Genomic DNA, 15288 nt, shown 5'->3' with positions numbered 1-15288 from the left:
TTTGCAGGGCTCTCTGGTCCTAGCAGGGACAAGAGAGGGCTCAACTCTTCAAATCAGCTTTCTTAATGTTATTACCAGCAAAATACAATCTACATGAAACCACGTTTGAGTTCATGTAGCTTGATTAGCTCTTTCCAGTTTGGCCAATATTGATTAGTTCAGCACTGGAAGGCAAATGATCAAATCTACATGGGGAAAAATACGTGCAAATAAATTGGAAGAGGACTTTAGTTTCCAACAGATTAAAGTAGATCTTGGGGTCAACACTATCTAGTCCAGTAATAATACATTAATAAATGTAAAGCAAAAGGATAAAAAGTAAATGTGCCCCCCGCTGCCCTTGTAATTTAAAAATCATGCCACTTCTTGGTCATTGTTGCAGTCTGTTACCTCTCTTCTTGGTCATTCTCAGCATTTGCCATACCCTCCGCAAGCATGCCTACCCTACTTTACAAAACCAACTTCACCCAACACATGGATCGGGCTTCCTGGCAGTAGTGCCAAGGGCAGGAAAGATTCCTGTGCCCTGACCACTGCTCCAGGCAAAGAGAAATTGAATCAAGCATGCTGCCAATGACTACTTCCCACTATTGACATTCAGCAAGAAATCTTGGAGGAATACCTTACTCCTTCTTCCTCAAGCCAAAGGTCAAAAGCTTGTAGCTTGTGGCCTATGGTGTGTTCATACATACATACATACATACCTACATACATACATACATAAAACGAAAGATGCCATGAACTGACATTTTTAGAAAATCCACTTCTGGCTCTTCTTGAGGATCTGGTGACACTGGGCATGCATTCTTCGTGGCAGCAATCAGCTGGAACAGAGTAGAGGCTGCTGCCCTTGACAGGATGTGTGTGCCCCAGTTTGCCATGGTCCCCACCACTCTCTATTGGTGATCTTACACGAGGATTTTTCTTACCTGAGTTGTGCTCCTTGATGATACCTATCAGGCCCCTGTTGACATTTGAGTCTGCAACACCTACCCCAAGTTCAGTTTCAAGGAAAAGTATTTGGTGACCTAACCCAGAATGGGCAATCCCTAAGTCAATAACAAAAGGAGGATAGAAGCTAAAACACACTCAACATTTAAACAAAGACTGTCAAAATCAGGTCAAAAAAGCTGACCAAGGCAGGTTGCTGAGTACCTCCTCTGGTCAGCCACTTCCAGGTAGTCACATTTGCTTTTGGCTTGGTGTAGCCCAAAGGCCTCCTGAGTGTGGTGATTATCATTATAGCCTATACATATGCACATACTTCCTGCTCAGGCTTGTAGATTTCACTTTATGTTTCTTTCCACTGTGGGTTCACTGGCTTTGCTGCTCAGCTTTAAAGAATGACAAGATCTGGGGCCTTCTTTTCTCTGACAATCTCCTAAGAATAAATCCAAAGACCTTTCCCGCTTTTATTCTGATATAATCTGTGACCATTTCCCTCTGTCACTTGTACACACAGGGCAAGAGAAGGCCTGAGTGAGGAGAAAACTAAAACCAGAACATTTGGTCTCACTCCATGACCCACTGGGGCTTCTTTGCTCAGTTAGTTGGGGGATAATGAGGCTAGATAAGGGGCACAGGTAGGTGTACAACTCTGGACCAAATACTGAGCTCAGTGCGGTGTGGGCGACAGAAATGGCCAAGACGCAGCCTCGTCCTTTTGGGAGAAGCTGCCTGAAACACATGAGTAAATCGGATTCGAGGCGGTTTGGCACAGGTACTCTATAACAGAAGCACAAAGTCTGGCACACCTAGGAGGCTTGGCTTTCAAGGATGACAAGGAGAGGAAGGGTGTTCCAAGGACATTCAAGAAAGAGGACAGAGCTCAGGCCAAAGACTGAAGGCAGGAAACCATAATGTGGATTTCAAGCAGAGTGAGTTGTTGATTTCAGGAGACGGGGCTGGCAGGAGTGATAGTGTGGAGTGGAAAATATTGTAGAAAATAAAGCTGGGGAAGCACATGGACAATTATACAATGAGAATCCTTCAAAAGCTTTCGAACGGATGAGCTACATGATACGATTTAATTTTAATTTTGCTTTATTTTCACTTTTAGGATGATGACTGACAGCAGGCTAAGAAGGATTAGAGATTTTGAGTCCCTTCCACATGCACCCTACAAGGCTAGACACATCTGGACATTAACAAATGAATATGCTTGTCTTCCACATACTTGCCCATCCTATACAGTGGAGTGGCCCAATTCCCAAATAACTCTAATATAAAATATTAGAGAGATACACGAAGTGCGAGCTCATCTCTGAATGCAGCACTCAAGGATAGCATCAACTAGGAAATCAAATCTATGTGTGATTTCAATGGGCAGAACAGAGGGGAAGAGGAGTGGTCACAGGGGAGAGAAAAAGTAAAGCTAAGAGACAAGGAAAGGCCCAGGAAGGTTATCCAGTATCCTATTTGGAAGCAATTTTGCATCTAAGATTAATAGGAGAGAAGGCTGAAGGTACATAAGGCCATATTAGGGATGACTTTGAAAGTGAGATAGCTAATCTTGCACTCCATATGGTGGACAGCAGAGCTTAAGCAGTTCTCAGTTACTGGACAGCCTGGAAGAGAATAGAGGCAGGAGGACTAATTAGGCTAGGGCAATAACCTAATAAGGGCTATGTGGGGACTGAACGAGGGTGTTAACAGTAGAGTATGCACTGGACATTCCAGAGGAGAATCTCAATAAGATCTCTCAACTGTTCACCCAGGGCACAAAAAAAGTTCAGGAAGGATAGAAAGCAATTCCTGGTTTTTCAAGTCTGGGTGATGAGGAGGACAGGGGCACCATGAGTTAAAATAGGGACATCACCAAGGGAAGATGATATGAAGGTTGACTTTAGACATACCGAGGTCACAGTAGTGGGATATTTATACGGACGTGTGTTACAGAGAATGCAAAGCGGCAGGCTGGAACTTGAGACAGGTCCGGGCCAGGGAAGGAGTTGGGAGGCACATCCATGGAAGGCATCCTCAGATCCAAGACAGGCAGTATGAGCAGAGGTTAGGGGCCCAGATTCTGGGTTTTATTTCCACTTAGTAGCCAAATGACAAAGGCAATTTAGCTCTCTGAGCCTTGTTCTATTTATCCATAAAGCCACAGTAACACCATCACCTACGTCATACAACAGGTGTGGGGATTAAGGGCAATAAAGCATATAAAGCACAGGGCACAGTTGCTGGTACATAGGACAAGCTCAGAGGTAGTGGCAATAGCCAGAGAAAGAAAAGAAGGTATTTCTGAGAATGAGCCCACCTGTGATGAGTGTAAAAAGAATAGGCAATCAGCTGACTCCAAAGGGGAAAGGACCAAACTGCTTCCAAGGTAACCACACATAACTCCAAAAATCCAGAAAAGCATAAAACTCAAAAGAGAGATGGCCCGTTCGCAGACCTGTGTCAAATCAGCATGTTCAATAACATGTCAGCCCCTTCTTCAACATCCTCATGCCAAAACTCGCATTGCCTATCCGTGTGATGTGCCAGGCTTTGCAGCACAGAGCTCCACGGAGACAGGGATGGAGAGTGAGGAGGGAAGAGGGGAGAGCTGGATGCAGATACGTATTTATAATTTATCAGTTAACCTCTCTCTTCACTGCTGCACAGCAAATCCGGCTTGAGCTGTGAGCCAGGTTCTCAGGCTTGGGTCTCTGACAGCTTTGATTGCAATAGAGGAGTGAGCTGTGCTCTCCCCAAAGGTGTGAAGCTGAAAACCCCTTCAGAGCACTGGAGCAAGCCCACCCACTCAGCAACTCTCCTTTTCCTTGCCTACCTGGCAAAAGGTTGACTTCGAAAGTGAAAATCCAGGGTTACCTCTCTCCACGTTCTCCTTCCGATAGAATGCATTGTCATTCCCACATCCTCCCACAGCCCCGGTCCCACCCTTTTTAGCCCATCACCCCCAGTCAGAACATCTCCACTCCCCCAAATGCAGGAAACAAAGATAAAGCAGCAATACATGTGTATCCCCCAAACTTCACATTGCATTTCAAGCAATTCACCAATCTTCTCCCTTTTCTTATCATCCTTCCCTCACAGATGTTGGCCCCAATTCCAGATGTCCTCAAGGAATAGAAACAGTGGTACACCATTTCACATCTCCCCTGTTACTTCAATACACTGACTTGGAGAGAATCTCAGACTGTCCCACATTGAAGTAAAATAGTTCTGCATAACTAAACTTTCAGAGTCCCCCGTTCCTGCTAGAAATAGCATGCCATAATGGACAAGTCCCATCCTGGATTCAGAGGGAGGCAGGCCAACTCGGAATGATCCCCAACCACCGAACATGAAGTGCACTGAAGGGAAATGATAGCTCTGGCTTTTTATTTATTTATTTTTTTAGTCGTTGTTAAAAGCACTCAGTTATAGTCTGGACTGTATTCATCAGAATCGACAATTCCCCTTGGAGACATGAATATTTCAGAAGGCAGATTGATAGTTATAATGAGAAAAATAAAATCATCTCTACCTTTACTTCTACCTACAGAAATGAAGTGGAAGGTCCAATTAAGTAGAGGAAGCATGGTGTCCACCATGGAGGCGGTGAAAGAAAGAGAGAGAGAGAGGGAGAAAGAGCAGGGAGAGGAAAACATCAGCACACTGTAGACACACAAAGAAATGTAACATACACCACAAAAACCCACAACAGTAAAGGCAACAGCACTGTAGTATCTTGAGAGAGCAGCCCAAGACAAATGCACAATGTGAAGCCTAATCACCAGCTGTCCCCACCAGCTTCATGTTTAAGCTTTTCCCATTTGTTTCTTCCCAGGCCCGTCCTTAGAAACATGACCAAGTCTGCATGCAAAAGCACTGCATAGCCACATGTATGTGAAACTGCACACACTTCACCGATGTAAACTTGGTTTGGAAAAGTCTCAAAGAAACCAAGTTCTCTGGTATTTTCCCAATGGCGACCAAGAGTGTCACATACATGTACAAGTGGTGCACACACAACCCAGGTATTTCTAGATGTATTTTTCAGGCATCAGAAACCAATTCTGGAGATTCAGTGGGAACCAGACAGAAATCTTTCTTTCGTGGTGAAGGAAGAGGAGAAGGAAAGCAGTAGAGGTGGGAAGCAGGGTTGGTTTCTTGGGCAATCATCACAGGGCAAGAACAGAGAAGGGAGTGGGACGTGGGGGAACACATGAGAGGTGGGTGATGCAGTCAAAGACCTTCGTAAAAACAGATTAAACTGCAAGTTGCAACTTAAAAACTTAGAGGCACTGACCACCCAGAAGAATTCTGCATCCTTTCTTGAAAACCTAATGAGGAATTCCCAGTATCTGTCATTCTTTCATTGCTTAAGGACTCTGTTTCTAGAAAGTTCTTGACTTAGCCCAGAGCATGCATACATGGGTGTGTGTGAATTCTCTACTCAGGTACACATCAACGCTGAGGGCCAAGAGAAGCTGAGGAGGGGGTGGGAGAGTGGGGGTGGTATACAATACAGATTCTCCACATGTTGTTCGGACCGATGGGAATGAGCCCTTCAAAATACCTGAGCTGTATCTCTGAAGGGTTACCTGCAGAAAACAGTCAAATGCCCAAGGGCTTCATAGTTACCTGCTGTCGGCAGATAATTTCCCCCACCCTCAGACAAGAATAACGAGGCTTCATCCCAGTCTTTTCCAGAGCTCCATCTAACACTGGCAAACTCACCCGACCTCCTGCCTCCAACTCTTTTTTGACGCTTACTCTATACCAGACCATATCTTCAATGAAAGTCTCAAGTCCACATCGTGGATCTTGGCTCATGTCAGGGGGATTCAATTCTACTGGGAAGGTATGCTTCGTCCCTACACTGTCCTACCGAGTCAGGATGTCCTCAACTGCCCACCTCCACAGCTCCCTGGACATCATAAGCAAACTTCTCTCAGCCCTGGGTGGTTTCTTGATCTGAACATACTCCCCTTTATGGCAACACTGTCTGATAGGTCCAGTGTAAGGGAACAGGGAAGGGGAGCGACACTTCAGGATTGCCCCGCCCTCCTCAAAAGATCAAGAAAAACCAGAAAACATAGATGGACCCTGCCTTGCCCTTTTCTTTGGTCCTCCAAAAGAGGTACCAAAGTCCCGTGTGTTTTTTGAAAAGAAACAGACAAGAGAAATTAAAATACAAGCTTTGGGTGTCAGGGCAAGGCAGGTAGACCAATCTTGCAATCATCTCAAGGCTCGGAAGAAACACAATAGTAGCAATTGAACAGTGAAGGAAAAGACAATTTTAAGTAGGCTCAGTTCTCGAATCCTGATTTAGGCTGATGATGTGGAAAATTTTTATTTAGGAGAAAAAGGCTTCATTCACAGCCCACCCTGTGCTTAGCTGAGCTGAATTTCCTGCACAGCTCATTCCCTGCATATTTGAATATTTTAGGTTGCAGATGCTGAATTTACAGATCTTTATATGCAGTTTTCTTCAGGGTGTATAATGAGTTAGAATCCTGCCACGAAGACATTAGCATGTTCTTTCGGTGGTTTTTGCTTTTATATAAAACTAAAAACAGTCAAACCCCCAAGGGCTTCCTTTGACCGTGTGGGGCTGAAAGTCATTACGATGGGCAGTGGGATGGAGGGGAAGACAAAAAAACAAACCTTTACTCAGAGTGACATTCAGGGAGAAGCCCAGCTCCTCTCCCCCAACCACGTGAGGCCCCAGCATGGGGCCCGGGGAGGAGCAGGAGGAAGTTAACTGCTCTGTTGCTCAGAAATTAGCTTCATTCACCCCCATTATCAATGCCGTCATGCCTTGTTTCATGCTTTTCTCTTGGAAGCAGCCCAGCAGGGCCAGCGCCCGGGATGACAAATGGTGGTGCAAAATGGACAAGCCAAGAGGATGATGGGGACAGGAAACCAAGATGCATCAGGAAAGGTACCCCCCCACCCCAGGGTGGCCCTGCTGCAGGAAGGCCAGGCAGCAGATGGGCTGCCAGCGACAGTGAGGCTCTGAGCGACCAGCCAGAGGCACAAAGGCAAGCAATTCAGGGCAGCTGCAGCGCCACAAGCATGAAGCACCTACCTTGTTCGCTCATCATGAGGTGGGAGAGGCCTTGAGGAAGGAAAAGAGGGGGGACAGGGGTGAGGAGGGGAAGGGGAAGGAAAAAAGAAAGAAGACACAGTTAAAATTCCCAACGCAATGCAATTGTCTCTTAGTTGTCAAGTGCAAGGAGGAGGGGCAGGGCCTTTGCACATACTCAGGAGCATGCAAACGAGGCTAAGAAGCCAGGCGGCACAGAGGCGGGCCTCCAGTTGAAGGACAGCCTTCTGTTTGCTGGGCTGCTCTGGGCCTCATCATGAGAGCCTTCCTCTCTCCACACTGTTCCACGCAATGCTTAGGATTTGAAATAAAGTTATTAAAGATGAGGTCCCTCGGGAAGGAGACTCAAGAGGCTGGGCCGAGCATGTTTCCTTCTTTCTTTCAAATGGCTTTTTACAGTAATACATGGTCACTGTAGCAACTTTGGAAAATTCAGGAACGAAAAAAGAAAAATCTGTTGTAATCCACCATCCAGAGGTTCCTGCCCAATTTTATTTTCTAGATACTGTATTCTCTTCTCCAAAAATGGAGTCATGCTGGACATACTAAATGAGTTCCTGCTTGCAAGGGTTCCTCAGACAACCTGAGACTACGTCCCCTCTTACCTTTGGCTTAGCCCAGGGACAACCACCACCCCTGCCCTCCATTGCTTCCCCACCACCATTTTGTTTTAGAAGGTCGCTCACCTTTGATGAGGGAGGCCCAGCCCAGCACTGAATGGGTTAAAGAAGGTACACAAAGTCCCAACAAACAGCACAACCTCTGGCTCTGTTCTTAAGGAAATCAAACAAGGCTATTAAGAGCTCATTAATTCAGAGGAAGCATAAGCTCTGATAAATCTATTAAAAGAAAAGATTTCCAACCAGTAACCCACAGCATCAGTTTGCTCTCCCATTGCTTTTATTATTACTGGAGATATCTGACAAACTCCAGATCACCCCAGAGAACCTTTACCCAGAGTGAAATTCAGGGATATACAGGATTAATAAAGGAGAAAAATCTCTGAAGTATAGAAATCCCCAAATGTTTTTGGAGATTACTAGAGATTTAGAAAAGTAATCAGAGGCGAAATATGGGTCAAGCAACTGACTTTTAAAAAGATCAATGAGATATTAAATACATAGATATATGTGCCATGAATGTTGTGGAATCTAGTTTTTAAACAAATTTCATTAAACTATAATCACATTTTAAATGTACATTTCTGGCATTTGTTTCTTGAGGCCCCAGATTAATACTGACGGAGGAATGGAATCATGCCAAAGTAAGTCGTTCTCTTGATTTTAGTTTAAAAACTAATTTTTGGCCTTTTTGGGGAAAAAAATAATAGGGAGAGAGAACAAAGGGTCCTACCTTTGGCTAGGAGAAACCTCGGCAGAAGTCACTATTCCTAAAATGCCTGGTATTTCTGGACCAAGCCAGAGCCTTCGGCGTCCAGATCCAGAGCACTAAAGGGGAGAGCCTGGGGCGGCAGGTAGGGCACATGGAAGGGTGACTAATACACAGGAGGGTCATAAGAATTAAGAGATGAGAATAAGAAGATCCAAGGAGATACCCTAAGAGTAAAAGAAGGGGTTAGAAACGAAAAGAAACGTACCCCTGAAACAAATAATATATGTTAATATAAATAAATAAGTAGGAAAGAAAATAATACTGTATTCAAGTTGCTAAGAAAGGACAGTTTAAATGTTCTCACCACAAAAAAGAAATGGTGATTATATGACCAGATGGAGGTGGGTAACTAATGTTATGGTGGTAATCATTCTGCAGTATTTAAATGTATGAAACCAACATCTTGTACACCTTAAACTTACACCATGTTATACACCAATTCTATCTACATACAGCTGGGGGGACGGGGAGTTTACATTTTTTTTTTTCAAATTCAAAAATGAAAGGACAAACATTTCACACTTACAATGAAAGATGTTTAACAGCTCAGAGAAGAAGTAGAAGAGAAGTGGTATAGTCTTTTCTTTTTTTGACTCAAGAGATTACAAAAAATGTGCTGAATGAAGAGTAAACAGGACAATTGGCATAAGGGGTACTGGAGCTCTGGAGAAGGCGCTACAGGTGGGCCCCATCTATGTGCTGCATGTGTTTCTTTAAAGCAGCATTTCCCAAAGTGTATTTCACTGACCACCTACATCAACCACCTGGGGATGCCTATTAAGAAGATCCTGGGCCCCAACCAAGGAATCTAATAAATTAGAATCTTGGGGAGGAGTATGGGGAAAGATCTGAATTTTAAGCAAGTTACCCAAGTGATTCCCATGCTCACTAGAACTTGAGTGGCATATAAATCAAATTTTGGTAAATTAAATTGTGTGATGAATGCACTAAGAGGAATTGGATATTTAATGGAACCCGGCAGTGGATCCTTTTGTAAAAGAAGGAATTCTTTTAAAATGCAAATAACCCACCACCTGTGTTTTTTAAATTCAAATATATACCTACCAGGCTTTATTAAGCTACATATGTAGTTGCAGTATTGCAACTCGAATCTTCATATTCTTCAACTTATGAAAGTCTTAAATAGAAATGTCAGGCCAAGAATGCAGATCTGGGATACTGATGTTAAAACTGGTTTGGCAGGCAATAAAGTAAAATGGACAAGAAACCGGATGATGGAAGGGAGAAACTGTGCAACCATGATACGGTTTAAGTTTTGCTTTTGGAGAAGGAAATTCTATTCCACTTTCAAGAGCTTTTACATCAGTATCTTCTCACGTACAAATCTATCCTCAAAGCTTGCAGAATTAAGAGCTGGAACACAAGAATTCCGCAGTGTCTAGGTCTATTCTGAAATTGTTTCTGTCCCCTTCTATCCCCAGACACTCCTATCTGCTGTTAAAAATTTCAGGCCCTTCCTTCCAAATGAATGGCAGAACCAACAATCAACCAACCAACTGATTCAAGCGACCTACTATATGCAAAGACTGGCTAAGGTAGTGGAGATACAGACAAGTATGGTAGATGGTCACTAACCTCTAGGAGTTTGGAGTCTAAGTGGGAAGATGTTATGTGTTTATATTTACATAAACATGCATATGACATATATTACTGATACCTGACAGTGAAGTATAGAGGTTAAGATCAAGGACTTCAGAGCCAGATTTGAATCTTACCTTTGTTACTTTCTAGCTTGTGACCCTCAACATCTCTGTGCCTTGATTTCCCTATCTGCAAAATTTGGATAATAACAATGCCAAATTCATACGTTGTTTTGAGGATTAAATAAGTGAATATACATAAAACTGGGCCTGCACATGATAAGGGCTTTATAAGGATTATTATTATTTTTTATTATGCTATAAAAATACACTGATGTGTGAGGCAACAACTAGCACAACAGCAAGCACCAAATGACACAGAGTTGGTGCTCAATAGCTGTTTGGTGACTGAATGAGGAATGAATGAATGGGTCATTACTACATGTCAAATGATGAAATCAGACAATAAAGACCACAGGCCTGTGAGGAGGGCCCTGGATTTACAGGAAAGGTTTTTGGAGCAAAGTGAGATTTGAAATAGATCTTGGAAGATGGTTCAGGATTTAGAGAGATGGAGGACACTCAGGTAACACCGCCAGCTCCCAGGACCACAGAATAAATTTGTAAGGACTTTCCCGTTCAGCTTTTCAGAAGCACCAAGGACACTGCCAGGCACATGGTAGGCATGTAATACATGCTATTCAAATAATAACAAACGCATGTAAACAGTTCATATAAGGAAAAAATGAAAGGTGATCTTAAGGATGAGAGTAGGAACCATTGCATGAAGGCCTTGAATTTCAAGGCTAAGGAAAATGGACTTGATCTTACAGCTGGTGGGACACAGTGAGGGTTCATGGGCAGGGGGAATGATCCAGGGAAAATGATGTTGAGGAAGATTGCTTTGGCAATGGTGTGGACAGGACAGATGAGAAGAAAAAGAGACAAAGGCGGAAAGATCAGTCAGAGGCAGAGGGCATAGGTTAGAATCGTGGTAGTGGGGAGAAAAAGGAAGAGGGGATCCAAGAGGCTTTGGGGGACCGATGAGACACTTCAGAGGAGGAGTGGATGGGAGGCTGAGTGAACACTGTCAGAAATAGGAAGGTGGGGTGGGGTGGGGTCGGGTGGGAGATGAATCAGGGGTGAGGGCAATGATGAGTTCTGTTTTAGGCATAATGAGTTGAGGAAACAGAAGAATCACTCAAGCAAAAATGTCTAAGATGTGTTCTAAAATGTAGGACTAACGTCTGCGAGAAAGTCAGGACAAATATTAGGGTATATCACCGCCCCTTCGTGGAAGAAGCTAAGTCAATGAATCCTCCAAGAAAAAGGGGCTAGAGTACTGAGTCTTAATCTGGGCGAGATGGGAGGGGTATTAAGGTATCTTGGAGGTTCTTTCTTTTTTCCCCCAACATAGTCAACATTAAAATAAAATTTTACATTCAAAAAAGAAAAAGGAACTATATAGCTTTCAAATATAGATACAGAAAATAATGCTCAAAAAATCTTAACTGAGAAGGGTATAATTAGTAAGGGAAAAAAAGGAATCTATGTTGGGTGTGTGTTATCGGTGCGGTTGTTGAGGAAGGGGGAGAAAGGAAGATTGGCCTTCTCATTGACCTCAGAAACAGAGGGTCAGCTGCAGCCCTCTGGGCTACACAGTTGGCCCTGGGATTGGCAACTGGCTGGGTTTGGAGTTTGGCATTTATTCTGGTGTGATGGTCAAGAGAAGACATGGCCTGGAACAGGGACTCAGGGAGGCAAAAGGGACAACATCTTTCACAACAATCTCACCATGGGCTCTGGATTTGAATAGATCCTCAACTCACACTCAGAAGCCAGCTCTATAAAAGTTCACCTAGTGGAGGGTAGGGAATAGGAAATGGGCTTGGATGAGCCTTTGACAGGAAGGATATTGAGAATTGCCAACACTGAATTCCTATGGAACTACAATGCCTTTAAAAAAAATTACCAAAAATTTGAAAGCAAGTGAAGTGTCTCCTATCTAGATGTCACATCCTGAAAGAGCGCTACCCTAGCTGGATCCAGGGACCATTCTGGATCCCAACAAGATGTCTGATATGTATACCCTTCCTCTCACCCTCTCTAGTGCTATATTCCACCCTTCTTGTGCCTACCTATCTCTGTGCACAAGTTCTCAGGGTAGATGTAAGAACAAGAAGAGGAAAAGATCACCAGTAGGTAAGACATTCAAAATTGAAACTGCCTTAGAACAGACTGCAAATCATATGTAAATTATATGCAAAATATACGTATGGCCCTCTAAACTCTGCTACATCCTTTGGGAAAATCCCCATGGAGATAGCAGCTTTTGCAGCTTGGGAGAATGGAAATGGCTACGAAAGGAAAGTCATTTGTAAGCGGCTGTGGCCATCATGAAGCCTGTCATGAGAATGACTGATACAGAAAATAGAAACCATTTACTGAAACAGGCAAGAGGAAGATGCAGTATTCAGGAACCAGGCCAGAAGTTGAAGGCCTTCACAATTTAAGCTAATACTGTTTCCCCCTCAAACCTATAATCCCACCCACCTCAGATGGTTTTCAATCCACCCTACCTTCCTTCATTCTGCCTGAGTAAGTGGGGAAAGTATTTCAAGGGAAGAAGGAAGTCATTCATGGGGTTAAAAAAAAAAAAAAGAGATTCGGGGGGGAAAGAAAGCAGGTTATCTCTGCCAAGACTTTTCTTTCATTCACTTTCAGGGTAACTTTTATCCCAGTATAAAATCCACATATATCATCTCTTTTTCCATACTGAAGTAGAGAAATTAAATGTCACTAATTGCTACAAGTGCCAAGTTATAATGCTGAATTCTTACGAAGCCACAGGACTTTCTAAAAGAGTAATTACATAAAATCAAAAGGTAATAGAAACATTCATCGATATTTCCAGAGGAACTAAGGAGACTGTGAAGGTGGTAGGGGGTGGGGCCCAATGAAGAGAAGCCAGTGATTGTGACGACTATAAGGTGACTGGGAATTTGGGAAAGAAAGAAGGAGAAAGAAGAAACACACATGTTAATGTTTTAAGCACTTAAAAGAGAGGAAATTTGGTGAACCTGTGAAAAAGAATTATGACGGCAGCTAATATTTGTTGACAATTTACTACAGACAAGGCATGGCTGTGTGTCATCTCATTAAATATAACTCTATAGGAAAGGCCAGTTGCTATGATTTTGATTTTACAGGTAAGGAAACCAAGGCCTAGAACCAAAGTCACACTAATTAACGAGGGGTGAAGTGAGGATTCTAAGCCAGCAGATGGACTCTCCAGACTGTGATGATAACCCTAACACTAGCTACCCTACCTCCTTCAGTGCTGGTGGAGAAAGGAGGAGACATGTCTTGGAGAATTCAGAAGCAGAAAATAGTGCCTGGATACTAATTCAGCTTCATTTATAATTCTGGTCCAGCATGATATAAGGAGCACTGTGGGGAGCCACCATCTCCCTCTTCCCAAGCCCTATCCCAAGATTCTACCAAAACATGAAACTTTTCCTTTTGGGGCATTTCTTAGGGTTATTAAGCCATCTCCCCTCATTAAAATGCAAATCTGAACATGAGACACATTCAGGCTCCCCAGCCATTGACACTGTTCTGGATGTGAGGTCATCAGAAAGCCAAATTAAGATCTTCCTTCAAAGACAGGGACAGCATAGGGACTTGTGAGTGCAGGAAGGACAGAGACATGAGGTCACAGGTTGAGGAAGTCTGCCACTGTGGATAGGAGAAAGGACTCAGGAGACAGGGTAGGACAGGGGAGAGGAATATTTAAAGGGAAGAGGTGGGTCTGAAAGAAACCTCCACCTACTTCCACAACGGTGCCCAAGACCAGCCCTTCCCTGGACAATTCCCTGACCTTCATCATGGACTTCAGTGTCCTCGTTCTATCAGGGGTTCACTAGTAGCTTATATCAGAACTTAGGCCTGCTCAACATTTTGATGAGTGACCTGGCTAAAAACGTTCACTGGCATGTGTCTGGATGTTGTGATGAACTTAAGTTGAAAAGAAGAGCTAATTTGTTAGATATCAAAATTAGGGTCCGAAAGGATATGAACAGGCAAAAGTGAGATTGAATCTTAAGGCAGTTAGGCACAATCCCCCACTTCCCCCCAAAATAAAAAGAAGACAATTGTCCTACCTCTTCTCAACACGGAATGTACCAAACCTAGGGTTTTGGTTCAGAAAATGGTGCCATACACTAGAAGGGACATTAACAAGTTAGAATGTGTCCAAAGGAGAAGACTCAGAATGGTCAGGGGTCAGAAAGCATGTCACATACAGAATGGCTGCAGGAACTGCTACATACAACCCAAACTAGAACAAGCTAGAAAAGGACATGAGAGGGGCCTTCAAAGTATTTTTTAAAGTTGAACATGCAAGATAAGGGAGCAAGCACATTTGGCCAGATGGCCAGCAAGCACACTCGGCCAGAGGGTCGAGTAATAGGGGAAGCCTCATTTGCCAGAAATGCGATAGAAGAGAGTCAGAGTGGGGTTTCTGGAGATAACCACCAAAAATCCATTCCAATTCAAAGACACTATGCCTTTATGAACCAAGATGATCTCCAACGAGGCCAGGTAACTGTTGGGTTCAATCATATCAAACTGATAGTTGACTGCTTTTGGCCTATAAAAATGACTATTTTTTTGAAGATTTTATTTATTTGAGATAGAGTGAGTGAAAGAGAGAGCACAAGCTGGGGGAGGAGCAGGCAGAGGGAGAAGCAGGCTCTCTACTGAGCAGGGAGCCCGACTCGGGGCTCGATTCCACGACTCCGAGATCATGACCTGAGCTGAAGGCAGACGCTCAACTGATTGAGCCACCCAGGTGCCCCAAAAATGACTATTTTAAATGGCTCAGATACTCTGAGATCACCACCCAGAATCAAAAAGGTAGAGACTAAACAAAGCTTCAATCAATCACCTAACAGCAATCATGAGCTGATACCTGGGACATGTTTCTGGCTTTTCTATGAGCCCGAACAGTACTGGGGATGAACTGAATAGTTGGACTGATGACAAAGAGAGCCTGTGGCTAACTCTCCAAGGCAGGTGCCACGCAGGTCCCACCTTCTGGATTTGCCCTTCCATGACGCCACCATGTGCCATTCTCACCACTAAGCCCTTTGTAGGATATAACTGTACTAGCCCACTCACTGTTTGCCTCTAGACCAACTTTGTTCTTACAGTCTGGTGGCTGGACTGAACAGAAACTATTTCTTCCTG

At 43.7% G+C, this 15288-nt stretch overlaps 1 protein-coding gene across 11 annotated transcripts in view; it reads right to left on the bottom strand.

The window, feature by feature from the left end:
* NRXN3 (neurexin 3) overlaps positions 1-15288 on the bottom strand; it is a 1564009-nt gene that overhangs the window by 1442949 nt on the left and 105772 nt on the right. For all 11 annotated transcript variants that reach the window (XR_012379101.1, XM_073895668.1, XM_073895661.1 and 8 more), the window contains exon 4: positions 7028-7057. Coding sequence is in view for 10 of the 11 variants with exons in the window: in XM_073895668.1 (XP_073751769.1) it covers positions 7028-7057 (30 nt within the window). In the remaining variant the exon portion in view is untranslated. The remainder of the gene's footprint in view (positions 1-7027; positions 7058-15288) is intronic.

The sequence above is a fragment of the Callorhinus ursinus genome, unplaced genomic scaffold, assembly GCF_003265705.2.
Source record: "Callorhinus ursinus isolate GAN/ISIS: 27379988/994484 unplaced genomic scaffold, GSC_fseal_2.0 scaffold8, whole genome shotgun sequence".
NCBI classification, from domain to species: domain Eukaryota; kingdom Metazoa; phylum Chordata; class Mammalia; order Carnivora; family Otariidae; genus Callorhinus; species Callorhinus ursinus.
This window is presented reverse-complemented; position numbering and strand designations above follow the sequence as displayed.